At 51.3% G+C, this 25,509-nt stretch overlaps 1 protein-coding gene across 1 annotated transcript in view; it reads left to right on the top strand.

The window, feature by feature from the left end:
* Window positions 1-25,182, top strand: part of IL10RB (interleukin 10 receptor subunit beta) — a 25,622-nt gene extending 440 nt beyond the window's left edge. The window contains exons 2-8 of the mRNA XM_040484024.1: window positions 1-31; window positions 1,655-1,778; window positions 5,609-5,766; window positions 7,837-8,003; window positions 12,167-12,314; window positions 18,027-18,181; window positions 24,497-25,182. Of these exons, the coding sequence (XP_040339958.1) occupies window positions 1,663-1,778; window positions 5,609-5,766; window positions 7,837-8,003; window positions 12,167-12,314; window positions 18,027-18,181; window positions 24,497-24,811 (1,059 nt within the window). The 5' untranslated portion in view covers window positions 1-31; window positions 1,655-1,662 and the 3' untranslated portion in view covers window positions 24,812-25,182. The remainder of the gene's footprint in view (window positions 32-1,654; window positions 1,779-5,608; window positions 5,767-7,836; window positions 8,004-12,166; window positions 12,315-18,026; window positions 18,182-24,496) is intronic.
* Window positions 25,183-25,509: the final 327 nt, after the last annotated feature.

The raw sequence follows: 25,509 nt of genomic DNA, 5'->3' as shown, positions 1-25,509 counted from the left end.
AGCTGGCTGGGCGGCTGCCTCCTGGTGTCAGGTGAGGGGTCCGCGGGGAGGGGGCGCGGGCCGGTCCCTGCGCCGCGCCCTCCGGGGCTCCCGGCCGCCTCGCGGCCCGACGTCCGCTGGGGACCCGGAGGCCGGGCCGCGACGCCGGCAGCGATGGCCCCAGGGCCAACCCTGAGCGGACCCCATGGGCGCCCTGGAAGTGACCGAGTGCCCTGTCCGGCCGCCAGGGCCTCCCATTCAGTCCTCAGCACCCCAGCACCTGAGCTCTGCCCCTCACCTCCACAGCTGCGGGGCTTCTGAGTTCAAAATACACTGAAACCTTTTGTGCCCGCCCCTAGATTTCTTGCCCGGGTTGCGATAACCATGGACCGCCCCCGGGCGGGCCCGCCGCCCTTCCTTTCTGATGAACTCATCCCCGGACTTCCAGGATATCACAGTGTCCCGGTTTTCCTCCTGCCTCTCAGGCTGTTTCTACCTAGGATCCTGCCCCTCTGCCAGATCCCTGTCGGGGTCAAGTTCTTAACCAGGCCCTCTACCCCCTTCCCCCGCACTATCCCTGTAGGGGATACCAGCAGAAGTCTGGCGTTCCATACCAGCTATCCGGCCTGTGATGCAAACATGTATCTCTATTGGCACCAGCTGGGTGGTGGGCCCGTGGTGGTTTATCATACCCTTCCCTCTGCTTTTGTGTATGTTTGCTATTTTCTATTAAAAAGTTTAAAAATGGTTTCTTTCTTTTGGGTGGGGGGAGAGGGACAGAGCGAGAGAGAGGGAGAGAATTGTAAGCAGGCTCCACGCTCAGCCAGGAGCCCAATCTCACGACCCAGGGATCATGACCTGAGCCGAAATCAAGAGTGGTCTCTCCACCGACTGAGCCACCTAAGCACCTGTAAAAATGATTTCTGTCTCTGGGGCGCCTGGGTGGCTCAGTCGGTTGAGCGTCCGACTTCGGCTCAGGTCACTATCTCACTGTCCGGGAGTTCGAGCCCCGCGTCGGGCTCTGGGCTGATGGCTCGGAGCCTGGAGCCTGTTTCCGATTCTGTGTCTCCCTCTCTCTCTGCCCCTCCCTCATTCATGCTCTGTCTCTCTCTGTCTCAAAAATAAATAAACGTTAAAAAAAAAAAAAATGATTTCTGTCTCTAGCCCAGCTCTCCTGTGCACCAGGCCCCTTCCTCCAGCTGTCCTGAACGTCCCTGCTCGCATAGCTCTCCAGCATCTCAAACCTAATGCAGCTAAAAATGGGACTCTCGGTGTCCTTGTCCCCAGCCCCAGTCAGGGCATCAGGTGCTTAAGCCGGGAATGAATATTAACGTCTCCACACCAAACGGATCAGAACATCTCAAGTCTATACCTCTGGAAATATATCTAAAAAAACCCGTGTACCCACCCCCCCTTACACCGTTTTCCCACCACCCAAATCCAGGTCACCCCCATCTGTCCCTTCTTCGTGCTCACTCTCTGCCCCACCCCACCCCCAACCTCCCAGATAAAATCCAGACTCCTCGGCACAGCTGATGTGGGTCTTTTCCCCTCGCCCGTGTGCCCATTTGAAGGCATGGAGCCATAAGGGAGACCTGCATGTTGGACGTGGTCATTTACTTGTGCAACTCTTTTGAGGAACCAAGTTGCAAAGCTTTTCCTTTTATTTTTCCAGCCTTAGGAATGGTGCCACCTCCCGAAAACGTGAGAATGAAGTCAGTGAATTTCAAGAACGTTCTACAGTGGGAGGCGCCTGCTTTTCCCAAAGGGAATCTGACTTTCACAGCTCAGTACCAAAGGTGAGTCTGGGGCATCCTTGGGCAGGAAGGCCCTGAGCTGGTCACTGGGCTGGACGACAGGAGAGGGTCTGACTGCTGTCACCTGCATGACCGTGATATCCCACAGGGAGCCTCCCGGCTGGCCTTCATTCTGTCCGGGAAATTCTCGTGAAAGTTCTGTTCTCTGAGAAAAGACAGGGAAAGCCCTTTTTACTTTTTCTTGTTGTGTGGGTCCATAGCTTGACAATCGCGGGGCCACCGGTAGATGATGACCTTATATCACACGGCTATGGATGTCACTGGCCACAGTGGTAGCAGTTGCAATGCGAATGTATCAGGTTTGTCACATTTGATGCTTTTTAAGAGAAAAATGTCACCGATACCATCTCCACTTACTAGAGTAGCATTGCTAGAAGTCGGCCATTTGGAGGAGGAAGCCATCCAGGAAAACTGAGGTATGCAGAACAGGAAAGCCCTGGCCATCCGGCCACCTACCCCCTCCAGCAGATTATAACAGAACACTCCCGTGCTATGGGGTGCCGATCATTTGCACAGTGGGTGCTCAGTTACTCTGGCTGTGTCCCCAGATTGAAAGTCAGCCACCTACTGACTGTGAAAAGCTCTGGCCTCTGAAAACAGCACAGAGGCTTATGAAGGAAGGGTGAGTCTCACCAAGACTATTATCTCAGTGGGGCTCTGACTTCCCAGCACCTGCCCTGCCCACCGATTTTTCCCTCTGCCAGCCCTCCCTCAGCAGCCTGCCGTCACGCACCACAGTCTGGACTGCAGGTGACGCACCTTTATGCCAAGTGCAAATAACCGCGAGAGGCCAAAGGGTGATGAGCCGGCACACCTGCCTCCAGTGTGACTCAGAAACATACAGAGACAGCGCCTTCGGCGAAGCAGGAGGAAACCCAGGTCCCAGACCCCATTCATCCCACGCTTCTCGTCCGGCTCTGTTTTGCAAACCTATCCCAGGCCTGCTAAGTCAGAGAAGAAGTAGGAAGATGGATAAGACAGTCTTTACTTGTCTTGTAACTTGTGAATCCCAAGTAATTCCCAGCTCACAGAACATTTTAAGATTTTGAGTTCAGTACAAAGGACTCCCGAATAGCCTACATCTAGTTCACCGTTTTTTAAGGCTTGCCTTCCTTTAAGGTTTCTCCCTCTCTCTCTCGTACATCATGCCCTTTTGCCCCTTAATGTTCCACGGTGAACTTCCTAAGAGCAAGGATAATCTTTTACATCACCACAGGGCAGCTGTCAAGGTTGACAGCTTTAATGTGGGTACTTCCCTCTGACCTCCAGTCTGTAGTCCAGCTTTGTCCATTTTCTCAAGGATTTAGGAAGGGTCATCCTGTGTCTCCTTTTTCCCTGCTGTGTATTTTCTCCCACTGACATTGGTTTGATAATTTCATGTCTGTTTCTGTGGTGGTGACAGCGGTAGAGATTTCACTGTGGAAAAATCACCCTCCCTCTCCCTCTGTCTCTCTCCCCCATAGTTTATTATTTGGAGTTCTGTTCTGTGCCCTTGTGGTAGAGGCGTTTGGTTTCGATGTTCCTCTTTTAGGTGCGAATTCCCAGTGGCTTCCCAGTAAACAAAGGTCAGTCCCTGGGCTCCAGGCGTCCTTAGCATGGAAGTGTAGACCGAGCACGGGATGTGCTGAGGAAAACACAACATGTGCTGGGGGTGCCCTTGGGGAAGAAATTTGATCCTGAAAAATCTGATGACTGTTCCATGGCTTGTGAAAGGTTGGTTCGAACTTAGCCTGAGGGATTAGATAGCACAGACTCTCTCATATATGTGCGCTGGGTAGGGGTGACCAGAGGAGGGGCACTTTCAGAGGATGTATGGGTGATTCGAATATGGAATCGTCTTTGAAAACTAGATGTAAATATGGGGAATGGGTCATATTACCTGCTCAACGGGGAGAAAAATATATTTTTTTAAACGTTTATTTATTTTTGAGACAGAGAGAGACAGAGCATGAACGGGGGAGGGTCAGAGAGAGAGAGAGGGAGACACAGAATCGGAAACAGGCTCCAGGCTCTGAGCTGTCAGCACAGAGCCCGACGCGGGGCTCGAACTCACGGACCGCGAGATCATGACCTGAGCCGAAGTCGGACGCTTAACCGACTGAGCCACCCAGGCGCCCCGAGAAAAATGTTTTTTAAGTGCAATAAAAATGACTCTTGAAGGAGAAATTGTTGCAGAACAGCTTTTGAAATACCCTGTGTTCCAGTCAGTTGATGCATTAGTTTATTTTTTTAAATATTTTCTTAAAGTTTATGTATTTATTTTGAGACAGAGAAGGAAAGATTGAAGGAAGGAAGGAAGGAAGGGCAGAGAGAGAGGGAGAGAAGGAGAATCCCAAGGAGACTCCATGCTGTCAGCGCAGAGCGCTAAGTGGGGCTCCAACTCACAGATCGTGAGATCCTGACCTGAGCTGAAATCAAGTGTCAGATGCTTAACTGACTGAGCCACCCAGGCGTCTCGATGCGTTAGTTTATTTTTTTTTTATTTTTTTATTTTTTTTAATTTTTTTTTTCAACGTTTATTTATTTTTGGGACAGAGAGAGACAGAGCATGAACGGGGGAGGGGCAGAGAGAGAGGGAGACACAGAATCGGAAACAGGCTCCAGGCTCCGAGCCATCAGCCCAGATCCTGACGCGGGGCTCGAACTCACGGAACGCGAGATCGTGACCTGGCTGAAGTCGGACGCTTAACCGACTGCGCCACCCAGGCGCCCCTCGATGTGTTAGTTTAAATGAAGGAAGTGGCCACGTATGAGAAAGCCCCCTTAATGCAGTGACCCCTGGAGTTTCCAAATGGTGGGATGTCAGGCGACCGTGAAGAGTCAATTAACCAAAGATTTGTGCTATATTAAGTGAAAAGAGCAGATTGTAGAATAGTATGATCCCAATGATCTCTGCCTACTTTTAGCAGGAAATTGTTCTGGGCCCCGTCGCCAAGAATGTGGCGAGGTGGTGTGGCTCCTAAGACTGTGGGCTCTGAAGTCCAACAGATCTGAGTTCCGTTGGGCGAGTTTCTTAGGTCCTCCATACCTGTGCCTCATCTATAAAATAGGAGTGGGGCGCCTGGGTGGCTCAGTTGGTTAACTGTCCGACTTCAGCTCAGGTCATGATCTCGAGGTTCGTGAGTCCGAGCCCCGTGTCGGGCTCTGTGCTTCGGATTCTGTGTCTCCCTCTCTCTCTCTCTCTCTCTGCTCTTTCCCCCCTCACGCTCTTTCTCTCTTGCTCAAAAATAAACAAACATTAAAAAAAAATTAATAAAAAAAAAAAAGACATCTGTATAAAAATGAATTGTTTTATGGTTTTTCCAGAGGAATTGCAGCAAGAGTCATTTGTAGGACATTGTTTGAAATTATTGTAACATACTTATTTTGGCTACTCTGGGTATATCAGTATTCACAGACTGTGTCCCACATAATCAAGGAGGGAAGCTTTCTTCCTCAAATGTATTGAATACTCAACCCTGTTTTGGAGAGGTACGTGCTCATTAAGATACAAAGGTCACTGAGAAGTTCTGTCATGAAGACAGATGCCTCTTTATGTTTAACCTAGTTTCTGCCCCAAGTCGTTTGACTTTGGACAGATTATTTTTGAAACAACTTATGATATCTCAAGGATCACCCAAGTCCCATGGAACACAGTTTGGGAAATGCTCTTATAGACGAGGCGTGCTACTCATCAAAACTGATGATTTCGAATTTGGTGTATTTTTCTCACGTTATTCTCTGTTATCCTTTGGAAGTGGGGATTAATAAAGTAACAGTCAGACTCAGACCAGAGTGAGAACTTTCATGATATTATTTTTCTGATTTTACAGTTATAAGAAATTCCAAGATATGTGCACAAGCACTGTCTTGATGGAATGTGATTTCTCAAGTCTTTCCAAGTATGGTGATCACACCTTGAGAGTCAGGGCTGAATTTGCAGATGAGCACTCAGACTGGGTGAACATCACCTTCTGTCCTGTGGATGACAGTAAGTCGCTTTGTTTTCCATTTCATTACAATGCCATCATCATGCCTTGGGTTTTTTTCCCCATGGGGTAGCCCATCAGCAAGAATTCTTTGAGCTCCCACAAAGCGGGTGGCCTTGCACAAGGAGCTTAGGGAATATAAGAAGGGCTATGGTCGTAAAGAAGTTTATGAGAGAGACACGAAGGCATAGTCACAAAGTCAACACGATAATTAAATATAAATCTAAGAATGTCAAGGCTTGTGGGTAAAGAAGGAGTTGAGGCCAGTGTTGTTAATGAAAAGAACTGGAAAGATTAATGTAGTGCATTTTCTGGGAGGAAATCAGTTAGAAGTTAGGACGTAAGGAAATGTGACATGGCAGGCAGAAGAATAAAGGTTATTCAAGGCAGGTGTGGAGACAGGCTGACCGGATGCAGAGAGCCAGCTTGCGCAGAATGAAGGACAGAGCAACGGATTCGGTGCATGTCAGGTACGTTGAGTCAGGCAGGCTGGTAAGCATCAAAAAGAATGTTCCCAGGTTAGATCTGGGGGTTCGTGGGGACTCACCAGAGGTCACAAGATGAACATAATTAGAACATCAGGAATTGAAAACTAATTAAACCACCTTATAGCAATGGAGAGAGTAAGAGGACAGGAGGGGCCGGGTACCCTCACTAACAAGACTCAAGTGCAGTCTTCCGAGGAGTCCTGGAGAGAAGCATTGGAAGGCTTGTGTCTGTGCGGGGTGGGGCCTTTATTCTGCTCCCTGCTCTGGACCCCCGGGGCTCCCACAACTTTGCCCCCGGCCCGCCCCCTTCCCCCCCCCCCCCCCCCCCCCGGTGGGCAATGCAGCTAGGACACCCTTCCACTCTTTCCCAGTTCTGTCCCAGCCTTGGACAACAGAACTCTTATTTCTGGAGTCAGAAGTCATCAAAGTTGTATTATCTTTTCTAAAGGTTATCTTTATGAAAGTTAAGAAAAAGAAACATTGAGGAATACAAGCAGCTTGGGGCGCCCGGGTGGCTCAGTCGGTTAAGTGTCCACCTCTTGATTTCAGCTCAGGTCATGATCTCTTGGTCTGTGAGATTGAGCCCCGAATTGGGCTCGTGCTGGCAGCATGGAGCCTGCTTGGGATTCCCCATCTCCCTCTTTTCTGTGCCTCTCCCTGCTCATTCTCTCTTCCTTTCCCTTCCCTTCCCTTCCCTTCCCTTCCCTTCCCTCTCTCTCTCTCTCTCTCTCTATTTTAAAAAAAAATAACAAGCAGCTTAACAGTAGTCAAGTTTTCAAAACATAGTCCAGTCTTCTGCTCCTGTAATTGCTAAGGGACTGACCGGGTCCTGACTGGTTCCAGTTCCCGTTTGGGGACCCATCTGTGGAAATTCCCTTTAGAAACTGATACACAATAGCTGAGCAGCTTGCCCAAAGGTCATGCAAGTAAGGAGTGGCCCGGCAAGGATTGAGAACCAGGCTGCTCTCTTCACACTCTTAGCAACAACCGCCCTTCTCTGGGTATTTGCCTCTTGAAGTTGATATGACAGGAAAGTGCTGCAAGATGTCACGTCGAATCTGTTTACACATTTTGCTTTGAAAGCAAATAATAAATTTTCTTATCTGGTTTTCAGCTACCAGCAGATTAAAAACAAGAGTAGGATGCTGGAAGCAGGCCCACTAACAGCCTCAAAAGAAGTAACAACAGCCAGAGAAGAATACAGGATATGACTCAAATAGCACAGTCACCGAGAGATATTTATTATTCACGGTACAGTTGTTAACGGGCACCTACTGTGTGTCACGCACATTCTTAGTGCAGAAGCTGTAACAGTTAACAAGACAAAATCCCTGCCCTCGTGGAGTACACGCTCTAATGAGGGAAATCAGACAATAGATAGACACGTATTTTGTGACAGATTTGACCGTGGAGCAAACAAAAATCCGACCACCCTCCTTGGCCACCTCAGTCAATGTCATAGCCATCTTACATCCAAGAGCAGAGTCCTTCAGTGGACCATTGGTCTGCACCGTTATGAAAAAGAAACGTTGACGTTTTCAAATGGGATTTTTGACAGCCATTTTGCTTTGTTCTCTTCCTTAGCCATGATTGGACCACCTGGAATGCAAGTAGAAGCACTTGCTAATTCTTTACATATGCGTTTCTTAGCCCCCAAAATAGAGAATGAACCTGAAACATGGACCATGAGGAATATTTATAACTCGTGGGCTTATAATGTGCAATATTGGAAAAATGGCTCTGACGAAAAGGTAAGCTCAGCAAATCATATGCATTTCATGTGCAGCCTCCCCCTCTTTGGCCTAGTATTAGTGTGAGGCCGTGATTGTGGAGAAAGGGAGCCAGGAGGCCATCCAGGTCAGGGTCTTGCAAGGTGGTAGCACCTTATGGTCCAAAGGGTTTAAGGCCAGTTCCTCTGAGTGCCAGAAGCTTCCCAGTCTGAAGGATGCCTAGTATCTGGCTCATGCTTCCCGGGCCCCAAGGGAAATGACTTCCAGGGTACTAGCTCAATGAGAGCAAGCCTTCCTCTCCCTGAAGGGAAGTTGGAGGAAAAGATAGAACTGACTCAGCAGTCACCAGACAGAAGTTGGAGTCAGCTGAACAGGGTGACGTGCTACATAACTGCTGTTCCACGGTATGAACCCCTGTGCCCCATGTACACCACAGAACAGTCAAGGCCGTGGTCACGGCAGCCCCACCCCTGGATGCTAGATGAAGAGTGTCACATTTTACCCACCTGACCCCACTTTTCCCCATCACTCTCCTCCTCTCCAGGGGATGGTTCCTTTAAAAACATGAGCTAGGAGGGGGCGCCTGGGCGGCTCAGTCAGTTAAGCGTCCGACTTCGGCTCGGGTCGTGATCTCACGGTTTGTGGGTTCGAGCCCCACGTCAGGCTCTGCGATGACAGCTCGGAGCCTGGAGCCTGATTCGGATTCTCTGTCTCCTTCTCTCTCTCTCTCTCTCTCTCTGCCCCTCCCCTGCTTGTGCCCTCTCTCTCTCTCTCTCTCTCTCTCTCTCTCTCTCTCTGTGTGTGTCTCAAAATTAAAATAAACATTTAAAAAACAAAAAAAAAAGGAGCTAGGAGTTTGACCTGGTTGGATGTTGCTCCTGCCATTGTGACTCCGGTCACATTTTGTACCTCAGCACCTTCCTGTCTGCAGAATGGGCATGAAAACCCACGTCATTAATACAGTGGGACTGATAACCTCCTTCACAGGATTTGGGGGGAGTTTAATGGCATAATGAAAAAAAAATAAACTTGTCCCATCACCTGAACAATGATATGGTCAATACATGGGGTTCCCTTCCCCTTCTGTAGATGCATTAAGGCTATTTTCATTCATCCTTGGTCAGGTTTTGTTCTTATACTTACTGCTTCCAAGCTGAATGCCATTCGTGGTCCTAAACTGACATATGTATATGTCATATAAGTTAGATTATGTATATGTTATCCCTTCTATGTTAAATGGTGCTTTTATCACTTAATCCTCAAGCGTCTGGGAGGAAAGAGTCACCTATATGTATTGTTTTAGGAATTGTGTAATTAAATTTATAGGTACATACTGCTTGGCCCCCCAGAATCTCAAGTTAATTTTTCCCTCAAAAAGTGCTCCATTAAATGGTGCAGGATATCAGCCTTCTTCACAGAATAGATGATTTTGCTTATAGTCAAGATCCCAGGAAATGTATGCCTGGAAAGCAATACAGAATAATAAGGGCTTTTTTTTTTAAGGTTATTTATTTATTTTGAGAGAGGAAAAAAAAAAAACCATGCGCAAGCAAGGGAGAAACAGAGAGAGAGAGAGAGAGAGAGAGAGAGAACCCCAAGCAGGCCCCATGCTATCAGCACAGAGCCCAATGTAGGGCTTGATCCTACCAACTGGAAGATCATGTCCTGAGCCGAAACCAAGGGTTGGGGACTTAACCGACTGGACCACCCAAACTCCCCCAGAATAATGAGTTTTATAGCCACTTATCAAGTGCAGGCGTCTCTGTTAAGCTCTGGGATGCAAAGATAAGACAGGAGTTAGCGAACCTTTATTAAGGATCAGTTTCCACCGCAGTCGTGCCTGAGTGCCTCCTGCACCAGGCATGAAATGCAACACCTCGTTTATCTTTAGCTTCTCATCCAGGATGTGCCCACAGGATAGGCGTCTGGCTGCACGTTTGTCCTGTCACTTCTGCCTGCTGTTGTTGTTGTGACATGCCGAGTGTTGGGGAGGCTGCCTGCTCCCCCGCTCCTCCCTCGCTGGTGCCTACCCTGTCACCATTACTGGTTTATGCGTGCTGTAGACTCAGTGTTTGTGTCCCCCACCAGACTCATGTGTTGAAACCTAACCCCCAAAGTGAAGGTATTAGGAGGTGGGGCCTTTAGGAGGCTTGGGATTCGTGCCCCTATAAAAGAGACCTCAGTGAGCCCCTTCTCCCCCTCTGCCATGTGAGGACCCAGCGTGCAGATGGCTGGCCGTGAATCAGGAAGCAGCCCTCCCCGAACACCAGATCTGCCTGTGCCTCGACCTGGGACTCTTCCGCCTCGAGTACCGCGAGAAATAAATGTTTCTTGTTTATAAGCCACCTGTTCTGTTACAGCAGCCTGCAAGGAATAGGACAGTGTGGTTCCCTTCTCGAATGCAGGCTTAAAAGGCTGGCATGTTAGATCCCTAAGCAAATCGCCTAAAAGGCTTCGGGAAATTCTATTTCTTCCTGCTGGGAAAGAGTGGGCAGATAAAGTGAGAAGTTGCCCAGGTGTGAAAGACAACTGGAAAAAAGCAGTCAGAGGGGACTTGAACAGGGCCCTCCCTATCTGTCCTTCCCTGCCTGCCACTGTGAGTCAGCCCTGAGTTTAGTCTTTGAAAAAAAGAGCACCGTAAGGTCTTAGGGGTATTGGAGTTCTAGAAATGAAAGCGAGGGTTTTCTTATTTTTAATTATTGGAAGTTACGAGGCTCCTGGGTGGCTCAATCAGTTGAGCGTCCGACTTCGGCTCAGGTCACGATGTCACGGTCTGTGAGTTCGAGCCCCGCGTCGGGCTCTGTGCTGACAGCTCGGAGCCTGGAGCCTGCTTCCGATTCTGTGTCTCCCTCTCTCTCTGCCCCTCCCCTGCTCATGCTCTGTCTCTCTCTGTCTCAAAAATAAATAGAAACATTAAAAAAAAAAACTTAATTATTGGAAGTGACACCATGCTTTTCATCAGGCGATGGTATAATCCGGTTCTTGTCCTCAGTGAGCTTGACTTTCTCATACAATAAAGGAATAGAGACAAGTTTTCAACAAGCCCAACCCTAAAAGAAAAATAACCAATTACTAAAGCAAAAGAAGAGTCTGTGCTCACTTTCTGTGGAAGTTCCTATGCCTGGAACGCGTTTTAAGTAGGAGCCTTCTATCCAGAAATGATAACCGTGATGGAGGTGTGGCTGGTAGATGCTCTTCTTGTTTCCTTTCTTTTGCCGGAAACTGTCCTGGTTTCCCAAATTCAGGAATATATCAATTATGATACCTTCTATTCAAACTAAGCTGAGTCAGGGATGTCCCTCCAGAGGCAGGCTGTGATGTGTGCCCTGCAGGGGAGGCAGGCCGCTGCTGGACGAGAGCATCCCAGGGGCTCCAGTAGAGAAGCGATTCGAAGGAGAAGGCTGGGCAGCTAAGGGTCGGCCACCTGCCCTTGACTTAGAAGGAAAACCACACGGAGTCTCACTGTACATGACCGGTGGCAGCAGTTCTGGGGCTGCTATACCAAAGTACCACAGATTGAACAGGAAGGCGTCGGCTCAAGGTTCTGGAGGCCAGACGTGTGAGATCAAGGTGTCAGCAGTGGTAGCCAGTCCTTCCAAGGAAAGTGAGGGAGTCTCTGTTCCATGCCTGTCTCCTAGCTTCCAGCTTGCTGGCTCTCTTTGGTTCCTTAGCTTGTAGAAGTGACAGCCCAATCTGTGCCTCCGTCCTTCTGTGGCATGTGCATGTCTGTGTCCAAATTTCCTCTTGTAAGGACGCTGGTCATACCGGATTAGGGCCCATCCTAATGAGCTCATTTTAACTTAATCGCCTCTGGAAAGACCCAGGCTCCCACTAAGTCACTTTCCAAGGTACTGAAAGTTAGCCGTTCAGCATATGAATGTGTTGGTTACACATATTCAACCCCTACAACTTAATTCTTTTTAAAAAAGGAGTAGGATGGTTTAGATGGCATCTAAACTAGAGAACTCAGGAAATGGAGCGGTTCATCGGGACCACAGTCCATCCTTGCCCCGTGCCTTAAAATGCTCTCAGGGCCCCCTGACGTGAACTGGGAGGAACGCCCGCTTCCTTCACCTGCCTGCTTTGAGCCCAAAGTAAAGATTATAACTGGCAAATAGGGGAGGAAAAAGAGCTGGTGTCCTTTCACTGCGGAGGCATGTTTTCACTTTTGTCTTCGTTCCTAGTGGCCGATTACTTGTCAGTATGACTTTGAGGTCCTCAGAGATCTTGAGCCACGGACAACTTACTGTGTTCAAGTTCAAGGGTTTCTTCCTGATCGGAACAAAACCGGGGAATGGAGCGAGCCTGTCTGTGAGCCAACAACCAATGCCGGTGAGTCTTGAAAATCACCGTCTGTAGTTCTGCCTCCTCTGAGCCTCCTCCGCCTCCTCTGAGCCTATAGACACCCACCGAGTGTTAGCGTTGGAAAGTTCCTTAGACAGGAACACGTCCAGCTCAGACTGCAGCCCAGGTCAGCTCTCACCGATCTGCTTCCCGCCGGAAGGAGACCACACCACCTTCCGAGGCAACTCGTACACTCTGAGACCAAAGGGACGGATGGACACGTTTTCCGTTCATTGAGCTGGGCTCTGCCCCCTGGCACCCACCCGCACCGTGTCCATTCTGTGCCCTCAGGCCTCCTGGTGCGAGTCTCATCACCTCCCCCCCCCCCCACAAGACCACCCAGCAGGGCCAAGCCCCACCCCCAGGAGCCTTCCCTTCCCAGGCTGTATGTCTCCAGTCCCTCCAGATACATGAGAGAGAGTTTGGAGACCTTTATCACTGTCTCCAGCAAGGCTACTTGTCTTGGCTACCAGGATCGCAACACCATCCCTCACAGCGCCTCCATGCTCCCTGTTTCTTAAAAGAAAAGAGAGAGGGAAGGAGGAAAAGAGGGAGAGGGGAGAGTACCATTGGCCCCGACGCTGTGATCATTTACATACAGGCACATTGCATACGGGGTCATGCAGACTTGCAGCTGCGTGTCTGCCCCCAAATGGCAGGCCTTTTTATTATTTAAAGACGTCGTTGAGAGGCTCAGCCAGCTCAGACCACAGAAGGATGAATACAGGCAGGTCCACTCCTGGCCGTTTTCATTTACCGAGGCCCTCCTGGCAGCAAGGCGCTGATCTGGGGGCTACAGAAATACCAAGGAGAGTCAGAAAGAGTTCCCTCCAGAGAGAACAAAACTTTTCATCTTCCGGGTCACAGTGCAGCGGACAAAACTGCAATGCAACAGCAGCCTCATTGATTCATCATCTCTGCTCCTCATCAACTGTGTTCCAGGACTATTTATGAATGTTTCTCAAAACAAGAGCCCTGTAATCTTGAGGGTGCTTAGAAGCGATGGGGCGCTGGATTGCGCGGTCAGAAAAGCCACCCTGTATATTAGGACTTTTAGTGTATTTGACCTCTCACCACCTTTTCTTGAGGACTAGCATTCCGAGGAACACAGCCTGGGAAAAACCAGCCCATCATATGCCGTAATTTACCAACAGGTTACCGTGCCCAAAAAAGGAAAGGCAGCCATTTTGAACTAATTGCTTCTTGGTGCCCTAATGTTGTTTTCAGTTATCATCCTTATCCTTTTTTGTTGTTGTTAATTTTTTTTCAGTGCTTATTTATTTCTGAGAGAAAGGGACAGAGTATGAGTAGGAAAGGGGCAGAGAGAGAGAGAGAGAGGGAGACACAGAATCTGAAGCAGGCTCCAGGCTCTGAGCCGTCAGCACAGAGCCTGATGCAGCGCTCGAACTCACGAGCCGTGAGATCATGACCTGAACTGAAGTCCGACGCTTAACCGACTGAGCCACTCAGGTGCCCCCATCCTTATCCTTTTTAAGTGTTGATAACTAACCCTTAATTTTCCATTCTGGAATGTTTGTTATTGTTTTCTGGAGATCAGCATCAAGCTTGCTGGCCTGTAGTGTCTTGAATCTTATTATTGTTGTTGTTCCCTTTGTTTTCTAAATGCACAAATTGCCTGAATCCAGGATTCTTTTCTTTTTCTTAACACTTACTTATTTTTGAGAGAGAGAGAGAGAGAGAGAGAGAGAGCATGCACGCATGCGCACAAGTGGGGGAGGGGCAGAAAGAGGGAGACAGGATCTGAAACAGGCTCCGAGCTGTGAGCATGGAGCCCAATCCGGGGCTCGAACTCACGAGCCACAAGATCATGACCTGAGCCAAAATCGAGAGTCAGCTGCTCAACGGACTGAGCCACCCAGGCGCGCTCTGCCTGAATCCAGGATTCTTTCACATCTTCCAGGTCCATGATCTTTGCGGTGTCAGCCAAAGATCTGCAATTGTAGTAGGAAATTTTCTCAGGGCTACAGAGCCACACAGAGAATGAAAGTCTTGCGGTCTCCCTGAAGGGCATTCTCTGTCACTCTGTTTTTTTCTCTAGCCCCCAGTTCAGTGCCTCGCATCTGTAGGCCCAAGGTCAGTGCCCAAGTCCACCTGCCTGTGTCCCTGCTTCCAAGGTCTGAGCTGGCTGAGCCTCTGTGCAGTGCCTTTAAATAATAAAAAGCCTCCTGTCTGTGTGCTACAAGTTATTTGCTAGCCCACACGTTGTTTCTATAGACCTCCTCTAAGTTTTTTCTCATTTTATTCCCCTCTTGAATCGTTTTTCCTTGATTTAGAATTCTGTACCTTGGGAGCCCCCATCCTGCTTGAATCACTAGAATTGCTGGTCTAGAATCATCCTTTGCTCTGAACACCTGTCATCTGCTTTCCCAAAACCTTGAGTACATTTCGGGATCACCCGGTGTCCCCTCCTTCCCCCATTAACATGACATGGGCCATGGGACAAGTCCCGGACTGCCCTCTGCCTCAGCCATCTCATCTGCAAAACAGGGAGGGCAGTATGTTGCCACCACACGCAGGGCTTGGGGGACTTGAACAGTGCCTGGGACAAAGTGACGCCTTAATACGTTAGATATTATGGTTACTAATAATGACATTATTACAACCACATTGTCAGGTGCTCCTCAAGGTTTATGTCATGAGACACAGTGTGAGGCCTACAATTTGACCAACAAGAGAAATATTTCAAATATTTTGTGACTGTAAGTGATTACCCACGAACTGACAAAATCCAAACATTTTATAAAAGAAAAGTGTCACCCACTGAAAACCTGCTTTTGTCAAACATCATCTTAGGTTTGTTTAAACACAGTTATCTCTCTTTTTTTTTTTTTTTTTTAATTAATGTTTATCTTTGAGAGAGAGAGAGTGCAAGCAGGGGTGGGTGGGGCAGAGAGAGGGGGACAGAGGATCCGAAGCAGGTTCTGCCACTGACAACAGTGAGCCCGACGCGGGGCTTGAACTCACGAACCACGAGATCGTGACCTGGGCCGAAGTCAGACGCTTCACCGACTGAGCCACCCAGGCGCCCCCAAACACAGTCTTCATTCTAAACCTCACGACAGATTTTCCCTGAGAGCTTTGGGCCCTGCCTCTTTTACAAACTGGAAAATCAGGGTTCAGAGAGGGGAAGTAACTTGCCCACGGTCGGTCGCTCAGGCAGTGAATGACCAGGGATGGAGCAGGTTATCTTCCCTGTAATTTTACTGCCTACAGATGAATTCCGCAGGCGAGCGCAGGCATGACTTCCCTGCAGGTAGCACAGAGGAAGGGAGTCCTTCCTGACCCGCAGCAGGTCAGAGAGCAGAGGGTTTTGACTCACAGATCCTCCTGTAATTCTCAGCCCGTGTGACACAGTGACCTGTCCTTACCCCTTCTCTCTCGGGGTGAGTCACAAGTGCATCTTTTGAATTTTGTCACTACCAACCAGATGTGCCCATGGAACGTTCTCCAATAAGATGCCAGCACATCCTGGCTGGATCACAAGGAGCCCAGGCGCTGCCCTGGGAGGGGGGCGTGGGGGGCTCGGCACAGTGTCATCGACGGCGCAGGGTCTGGGGTCGAGGCCAGCAGTGTTTAGTCAGTACTCCGTGAGTAAGCCTGCTGCGCGCCACACAGGGAACTGCCAAAATGCTAGATGGAAGGACAGGTGGACGAGTAGGGGCCTGGGGCTTCCCTAAGAGCTGAGATAGCAGATCCCAAGTCGGCCTCCTGTCGTTCACTGAGGTACAGCCCCGGGACCATCGCATCCAGCTCGATCGCCAAGTGACCCTGCATTCACCGAGAAAGGACCTTGTTTGAGTGCTGAAACTGGGGGCTGGAAGGCACCACCCCTGGGTCCAGCAAATGAAGCAAGATTTCACCAGGGAAGTCCAGGAGGAGTTCCCCTCGGCCATGAGGAGGATGAGGCCACTGTTGTGAATGAAAACACAGGGGGCCGAGGGAGGAAGGCAGGCTGGGCCCAGCCCCTGCGCCCCCTGCAGGCGCCACCCCAGAGCAGATATCTGAGGACGGTGCCTGCGGGCCTCATACTGCTAAGTGCGGGGGGGACAGGGGCAGGTAGCAGCTGATGAGGCTCCAGCAGGCTTGGTCTGCCCCGTGCGAGCATATTCTCGACGAATAAAATGACTCTCTTTAAAATGACTTGCTCTTAGAGGGCAGGGTTCACTTGCTTTCCTCTCTCAGCACCAGATGCTTTGGGTTTTGATCGGAGGGTGGCGCCAGTTGCCAGGCGTTGGGCACTGGGAGGGTAGGTGGCCCGGGCGACAGAGGAAGGCTCCTGGTGCTGCATGAGGGGAGCCAGGACCACAGATACCCAGGTCAGAGGTAAAGCTGGGCATTAATTGAAGCAGTAAAAACCTATTCAGTGAGGACTGCAGGAGAGAAAGAGCTGCCTGGACAGGTTATCTTTTTTGTTTGTTTGTTTTTGAGAGAGAGTGATCAGGGGAGGGAAAGAGAGAGAGAATCCCAAGCAGGCTCCGTGATGTCAGCGCAGAGCCCAATGCACGGTTCGAACTCACAAGCCGTGAGATCATGACCTGAGTGGAAATCAAGAGTCAGACGCTCAACTGAATTAGCCACCCAGGCGCCCTGAGCTGTCCGGCCGTTTTAAAGGAAGAACAAGGGGGCGCCTGGGTGACTCAGCCCAACTTCGGCTCAGGTCATGATCTCACGGTTCACGGGCTCGAGCCCCGCCTCGGGCTCTACGATGACAGCTCAGAGCCTGGAGCCTGCTTCGGGTTCTGTGTCTCCCTCTCTCTCTGCCCCTCCCCTCCTGCTCACACTCTGTCTCTCTCTCAAATACACATTTTTAAAAATTTTAAAGGAAAATGAGAAGAGAAGAGAGAATCAGGGAACAGGAAAATTACAAAAAGCAGGTGAGAGGGTCGGTCAGCATCAATGCGGTTAGGCCATCAGTGTCTATCGCTAACTGGCATTAACAGGTCAGCTCCTACCTTCCTTCAGAGGCTGGGGGACAGGGGCCTGCCTTCCTAATGGCTGCGGTTTAGAGGAATGGCCTGTGGGTCCTTGAGAAAGACACCCCTGGGTTTCACGAGATACGTATGCATCTCAGAGGGGCAGAGGAAGGATTCACAGTCATAAACTTTTTATGGTAAAGGCTCTAAGAAAGGAAGGCCGGGTATTGGCAGCCTTGAGTTTCCCCCTACAAACCCAAGGCAGGTGCTGGGGCGTCCCGTCCCAGCAGCGTGGCCTTAGGCCACTAGGAGACAACGTTGGAGTTTGGGCACGTCTCTGGGCCCAGAGGCTCTGGTGGAGACGTCATGCCAAGACCTTTTGCTGTTCTCGGTACAAAACGCTGCAGTGCGTGTGTTTTACTGGGGCTCTGGGGCCCCAGGGAGTCCCATTTCCCACTTCAAGGCAGAAGAGGTTTCTCAGAACGGGGAGGCTCACTGCTCAGGGTTCTTGCTTACTCTTACCCTGCCTGTCAGCAGTCCTGCCAGAAACCAAACCTGGGAACAGATAGGAGGGGGTGACCCTTGCTGGAAACGCCTGGATTCTTGAGCAGCTTTCCCGTGGTACCTCCTCACCCCTTCTGAGATGAGCGGATGGCCCTGCTTGCCGGGATTTCCACTGGATGGTGACGGTGGGATGGTGTTGAGGTCACGTGACCCGTGTGTACTTGAGCAGCAGGTAACGCAGCCCTCTGTCCCGTCCCCGCAGAGACTGCCCCGTCCTGGACTGTCGCCGTCGTCCTGGCCGCCTCGGTGTGTGTGGCCTTCCTGCTCCTCGGCTGCTCCGCCCTGCTGTGGTGCCTGTACAAGAAGACCAAGCACGCCTTCTCCCCTGGGAACTGTCTGCCTCAGCACCTGAAAGAGGTAGGCCTACGAGGGAGCCTGACTGGAAGGGGACCTCTTTTTTTTTTTTTTTTTATGTTTATTTTTGAGACAAAAAGAGAGCACGCAGGGGAGGGGCAGAGAGAGGGAGACAGAGAACCCTGGCAGGCTGCATGCTGTCAGCTCAGAGGCCGATGTGGGGCTCGAACTCACAAACTGTGAGATCAAGAAATCAGGGTTTGGAAGCTTAACCGACTATGCCACCCAAGTGCTCCGGAAGGGGACTTCCTTTTAAGTCAGGGCCATCTCTTCCCACGTGGCGGACTGTCCTGGAGAAGGACACCACTGCCGGGCAGTCTGTGGTCACGGAACAGCCCACGGGGAGGAGGCAAACCGTCCCTCCAACCTGGACGTTGTTCCTTCTCTGACCTTCCCTGCCTGAAGCCCCAAGTCGTTAGGGGGGCACTCAGCTGTGAGACAGCTGCCAGCAGTGCCCCCCGGTGGCCAGGGCAGCGAGGGCCTCCTTCCAGAAGGAGATCTGGGGGGGGACACACCTCAGCATCTAATACAGTCCACCCCTTATACAGGAACCCACCAGAGCAGCACCCCCGAGACTTAAGTCACTCTCTTCCTGGGGAAAGTTACATGAGGAAGGTTAATGGAGCCACTCTGGGCCTGTCTCAGGAGCACAGGTGACACGGTCTCACAGCTCTACTGGCCCCCCTGTGGGACCCTCTCCCCACTCCCCTCCCATGACTGCTGTTTGTCTCATTGGTGCCCCAGGCCCTCAGCCCTGAGTAGTTCTGAGTCTCTAGTCACAGGGCACCAGAAGCCTGGGCGGCTGCACTTGTCCACTTGCCATCATGGCACAGAGACCACCCTGAGACACCCAGTGACTCACTTGCCGTTCGAACTGCACAGGGGATGGGGCACCTGGGTGGTTGAGTCAGTTAAGTGTCCGACTTCGGCTCAGGTCATGATCTCTCGGTTCATGAGTTTGAGTCCCACATCGGGCTCTGTGCTGACAGCTCAGAGCCTGGAGCCTGCTTCCGATTCTGTGTCTCCCTGTCTCTCTGCCCCTCCCCTGCGCTCTCGTGCTCCCTCTTTCTCTCTCAAAAATAAATGTTAAAAAAAAAAAAAAAAAAGAACTGTGCAGGGGACACCCTGAGACATCCGGTGACTCCTTTCCTTGCCAGCTGGGTTCCTGACATGAAGAAGTGGCGGCCATAATGTAAGTTTACCAGGACTGTCCTACTATGTCCCCTGGTAAGAAGGCTCCCCCTTTGGGAACTCTCTAGACCAGACGTCAGCAAACTTTTCCTTTAAGGACCAGATAAAGGAGATGCTTCAGGCCTTGTAGGCCAGGAGGCAAAAATCAAGATAGCATGCAGGTATTTATACAACCACTTATAGGTAATCATTTAATGGTTTAACTTTTAAACCATTCTCTCTCTTTTTGTTTTTTTATGTTTATTTATTTATTTATTTTTGAGAGAGAGAGAGAGAGAGAGAGAGAGAGAGAGAGAAAGCGTGTGCACACGCACAAGCAGGGAAGGGGCAGAGAGAGGAGAGAGGGAGAATCCCAGGCAGAAACTTCATGCTGTCAGCACAGAGTCCAATGTGGGGCCCGAACTCGCAAACCGTGAGATCGTGAGCTGAGCCAAAATCAAGAGTTCAACGCTTAACCGTCTCAGCCACCCAGGCGCCCCTGAAACCGTTCTTAATCCATGGGCTTCCCCACAGTTGGCGGATCCTGCTCCAGACTCAGCCTAAAACTGAGCGCGCACCCTAAGTGGGTCCCTGAGAGCGATGGTAAGCGCGGCCACTCCGGTTTCTTCCCCTTGGTTCCTGAACCCTTGTTTTCTATCGAAGGTGCAGCATCACGTAACGGTCCTTGCTTCTGGGTGCACCCTGGGTGCCGCGGGACGATGCCCCGTTCTCGCAGGGCACCGTTTCCGGGCTGGCGCGTCACCCGCCCTTTCCGCCGGTCAGTCTGCCGCCCCTCCGGGCTGGCCGTGACTGGGTCGTGTGCCGCGTGGTATCACCAGTCGGCCCCTTAGACGTGTGCCCGCTCCAGGCCTTTTTTGCGGTCAGCGGGCCCCCGGTCTCACGCGATACTAGGCGGGGGCCCTGTTAACTTGCCTGGGCGTCCGTAGCAAAGCCCCACAGGTTGCATGGCTTAAACAGCGGAAGGTTCTTGTGCCTCGGTTGTGGGGGCCAGAGGCCTGACATCGGGGCGCTGGCAGGTGGGTGCCTTCTGCGGCTGTGATGGGGAGCCTGTTCCCAGCTCTCCTCTGGCTTCTGGTGGTTTCTGGCCGTTGTTACCATCCCTTCGCTTGTAGATGCGTCGCCCCAACCTCTGCCCTCATCGTCACGTGGTGTCCTTCATGTGTGTGCCTGTGCCCGTGCCCACGTTGCCTCTCCTTATGAGGACCCCAGGCATACGGATTAGAGGCCCACTCTGAGGAGGTCTTTTTAACTTGAATACCTCCGTGAAGACTCCATCTCCAAATTGGGCCACATTCTGCGGTGGTGACACCAGAAGGGGCCATAAAGCACTTGGCTGTAGTGGACGCTTGTGGGAGGGATGATTTGCCGTCCTTGACTGCCAGGGCCTGAGTCAGCGCCGCTGAGGTCTGACAGAGCGTGGGCTCGGTTGGCACGGGGTCCCGTGGCGGTCTCAGAGTCCACACACAACACGGAGCCACTTGGAGCCGCTCCCCTGAGTCCAGCCATCGACCTCCGCCCGCGAGTCCACGGGGAGCCCGGTCTCGGGGCCGCTTTTCTTCCAACACGAGAGGACGACCAGATGCGCGGCCCGAAACTCCGCTGACGGAGGGCTTTCTCCTCTCCACTGCCGTTCAGGGCCCCCTGGTTCGGGCCGCAGTGCCGCCACAGGCCGTTTTGGGTGTGTGCCCACGCGCCACGCCAGCCGCCCTGTGAACCGCGTTTGGCCTTTTCCTCCTCCTTCGGCCGGCCCCCCGCGCGGTCGTGGTGCGGACCGAGGCGGAGGTGCTGGTGCAGCGGGGGTGGGTGGCGTGGGAGGCCGGGCCCCGGGTACGTGCAGCCTCCGACCTCGCTTCTGGCCACGGGCCGTGTCCCTGCTGGGTCCCTGTAACATCCGGGAGCCGTCTTACAAATCGGGCATAACTCTCTGCGGCAGTGGCCGGGCCTGGCCCCCAAATGGCAGTCATCCGCGTAGCGATTCTCCTTGTAGGATTTGCCATCCACCCCACCCGGCGCGGCTCCCCACCACAGACCCGTCAAGGATCTGCCGGGCCACGCGCACCTCGTGTTCGTTGGGTCCAGTTAACACGTCGTCACTGACAGATAATGCCGGGCCTTCGTGCCCCTGCGTCGGCCGGTCACGAGATGCGGCCAGGGCGGCTTGCTCTACAGCCCGTTCGTCCTGCGGGGGCCTCTCCTGCCCTTGGCAGCTGTCCTGTGTCCCTCTACAAACACCCTGGAGTTGGGTTCCCAGGTATAGAATGTGCTGCCTCCAGACCCAGAGAGGCCCACTTAGCAATGGTGCCAGTTGTTAGCGGTGGGGGGGGGTGAGACACAGCCATTGGCCCTTTACTTTAGAGAAGATGTCCAGCGGGTCCTACTCCAGGGGACCCCTAAAACTTCACTGATATGGCGGGTCCCTGAATGTCCACACGGTGAGTTTCCCAAGCTCCGAGGTGCATGTGTCTTACCAAGGCCTCGCCATCTTTCTCTTCTGGTCCCGTTACCATATTGTGGTGATAGCTGGTGTCAGGCCCCGCCCCCACACCACCCGGTCAGTTGGTGGCAACTGCCCCTGGGAAGGACGCGGTCCCTCGCGTCCCGCGCCCTTCTGTATAGGGCAGTTTCCGGACGCTGCTGTGAGCCAGGCCAGCCCCAGTGTCGCCAGAAGCTGTGGAAGAAGCACCGTGAGGGCTGGTCCAGGCCGCACGCCGTCCACGGTGGAGGGAAAGTGAGACACATGACCACAGGCAAGTGTTTCCCAGCAGTTAGAACCTTCTCTCAAGATCGTTAATCAGTTCATCAAGACCGCCTCAGCCAGAAAGAGCCAAGAGGCCTCTGTGAGCTCCTGAGAAGCAGGAAGAACAAAGAGGGGCAGGCCCTTTGTTCTGGGCAGAAGGCATTTTGTAAGTGGAGACCCAGGAGGAAGCAAAACTATTCACCTGCTGTTTTTGCTTGTGGCTTGTCGTCACAGACCGGTCAGACAGGAAAGGACAACTGGGACCACCTGCCGCAAGGCACATCAAAGCCAGATCTGCTGGAAGGAGCCCCTGCTCCAAGACTAGAAGACTTGCCCCACCTGCCTGCTGAGGCAGCCCCTGGGATGGCTGAGAAACGCGGGCAGGGGAGCCGGAGAAGGGGGCCGGCGGGGAGAGGGACGAAGGAAGCACCGGGAAACTACAAAGATTGGGATCATTGCATCATGGGATGCTCCAGCCTGATGCGTGATGTAAAGGTTCGCCAACCGCGGCCCAGAGAACAATTCTGGGTTTCGGGGGACTCAGCAGGGACGGGGACTTGGAGTTAGAGCAACACGGAGCCTTATCCAACACCAATCTGTTGCGTTTCTGTATGTGTCCCGCCTGGACACCAGCCTGACATGTGCTCTCCTGAGACTCAACCCATCTTCCTCTGTTCTTTCCTGTCCCCTTTCCCAGGAGAATCAAGAGCGGCCCTGGCCCATTCTTACGAATCCACCGGATCTGAGAGTTTGGGGAAGTTACTCCTCTCCGCACTGTCTTCCTTTGCACAAACTGAGATCTGGGTGTAATTCCTCTTGCCCCTCCCGTCCCTTCCATCAGGTGGGAGGTGGAAATCCTGCGGCGTTAAACCAAGTCCCATCAAAGGGTCGAGGGAAACTGCAGAGCTCTGAGACTGTCTCCACCTCATCCTGAAGATCCAAGGGCATCGGTGGACCTACGGGGAGGAAAACGGCAAACATGAAGTCGGCAGATATTCCAGGAAACACCTGGGCATCTTTCATGCTTCAAAGGGCAGGAAAGCCCCGGATGGTTACACCAGGGTTCCTGCTCGTAACTAGCCCCATGCCCTAGGAGAGAGAAATAAACAAGGCCATGTGCATTCGATGCGCTAGACAGAAAGATAGCACAAGCCACGTGTATTTGAAATTGGCTAGTAGCCACATTGTCGTTTATTTGTTTTTAAGTAAAAAAGGGCAGACGAAATTAACACTGACAATATACTTTCTGTAACCCAGTATTTACAAAATATCATTTCAACCGGTCATCAGTGGTCTTTATAATTTTGGAAATATTTGCATTCTTTTTTGATACAGCGTCTTCGAAATCTGGCATTTCTCACGTGTTGATTCGAGTAGCCACATTTCAGGTGGCCAGAAACCACATGTGACTCGTGGCTGCCAGGCGGCACAGGGCTGAGGGCTGAGACTAGGGGCTCATCGGGTACTGGCAAACACCAAAGAGAGCCCCTAACCCTGCCTGAAGACAGACGGGAGATTCTGTTCGTTATTCCAAGACACGTTCATCCTGTGCCTGCGACATCCTGCTTCCTAGAGGGAATGACACTCAGGCCTGTGTTAGTGCCACAGCGCTGTGATTCCCAGCTTAAAAGAGGAACCATCGGGGGCACCTGGGCGGCTCAGTCGGTTAAGCAGCCAACTCCTGGTTTTGGCCCAGGTCATGATGTCACGGTTCGGGAGATCAAGCCCCAGGTCAGGTCCTGCTCTGACAGTGCGGGTCACATTGGTGGGCAGCCATCGCCACCATCCGTCACCAGAACTTTTTCATGATCCCAAACAGAGTCTCTGCCCCCATTAAACAGGAACTCTCCATCCCCCCCTCCTCAGCCCCTGGCACCCCCGTCCTGCTTTCTGTCCATGACCTTGACTACTCTAGGGATTTCGCATAAGTGGAACCATACAGCACTTGTCCTTTTGTGCCTGGCTTCTTCCACCGAGTGTAATGCCCTCCAGGTCCATGCACGTAGCATGTGTCGGAACTTCATTCCTTTTTACGGCTGAATAATTTTCCACTGTATGAACAGACCACATCTTATCCATTCCACCGTTGACGGACACTCGGGTTGCTTCTCCCCCTGGCTCTCGTGAATAATACCGCTGTGAACATGGGTGTGCAGATATTTCTTTGAGACCCTGCTTTCAGTTCTTCTGGGAGTGTATCCAGAAATGAAATTGCTGCATCATATGATAATTCTATTTTTAACGTTTTGAGGAACTCTCCCTCTGCGATTGTCACATCCTTTAAACTCGCATTCTCTGGCCAGGAGTTCTGTATAAAATCTGTGTAAGCCCAGAAAAAGAAATGGGAAAATTTGATCATTAACTATCTTTTTTTTTTTTTTTTCCTGCAGTTTTTGGGCTGCCCTCATCACAATACACTTCTGTTCTCCTTCCCGCCCTCTGATGACTATGAAGTCTTTGACAAACTGAGCGTCATTACGCCAGTCTCTGAAAGCAGCACACAGAATCCTGGCAACGGCTGTACCCCAGGGACCCTGTCGGGGCAGGGCTCCTCCAGGCTGGTCCCCGAAGGGGAAGTGCACCCAGCTGAGTACAGCACCCCCCTGGTTCTCTCGCCTGCGTCTGAGGGTAAATGGAGCGGGAAACCACCTGGGCAAACCCCAAATCTGGATCTCGAAGATTCCGAGACAGCATCTGAACAATGAAAGAGCTAGATTTTTAAAGACTCACTTGACAAAAATAACTCCACTTTGGGAATTTGCTGCTTTATAAAGACCTCAATAACTTTAAGAAAAAAATTGTTGACCACTGGGAGTATAATTTTCAGCCTCTTAGGGTCACTAATATAAGGAATAAGTTTTAATTATAAGAAACAAAAATATTTTAAATGAGGAATAAAAACCGAGGTGCTGTAAAATCCAACCAGACTGCCGATAGACTGCCTCCAAAAAACAGCCTCAACTCAAATGTGGTCAGCAAACTTTGGGTTCTCAGAGATACTTGGCCTGGATTTATTTTTCTACTGTATACGTTTTCTATAGTGCTGGTGCTCTATTAAAGTTTTATTCTCTGTTTAGTCTGTATGCATTAATGGTACTACATTTGGGTAGTCGTCAGATATTGAATGAGGCTTTCATCTGCCATTTTTGGTGTCCACTCATTCACCAGGTAATCCTTAGTCCCTTCCTGCCATCATCCAGGAGCTGTGCCGGGTGTGAGGGTCTAATGGCATCTGGGAACTATCAGTCTAGAAAGCTTTAAATTCTACCTCAGGCAACTTCTAGCCTGTGACCCCTCAGTTTCCTCATCTGTACATGGAGATGAAAAGACCTAAGGGGGGCGCCTGGGTGGCTCAGTCGGTTGAGGGACCCACTTCGGCTCAGGTCATGATCTCACAGTTCGT

The sequence above is a fragment of the Herpailurus yagouaroundi genome, unplaced genomic scaffold (genome assembly GCF_014898765.1).
Source record: "Herpailurus yagouaroundi ecotype Mexico unplaced genomic scaffold, PumYag 162, whole genome shotgun sequence".
Taxonomy (NCBI): Eukaryota; Metazoa; Chordata; class Mammalia; order Carnivora; family Felidae; genus Herpailurus; species Herpailurus yagouaroundi.
This window is presented reverse-complemented; position numbering and strand designations above follow the sequence as displayed.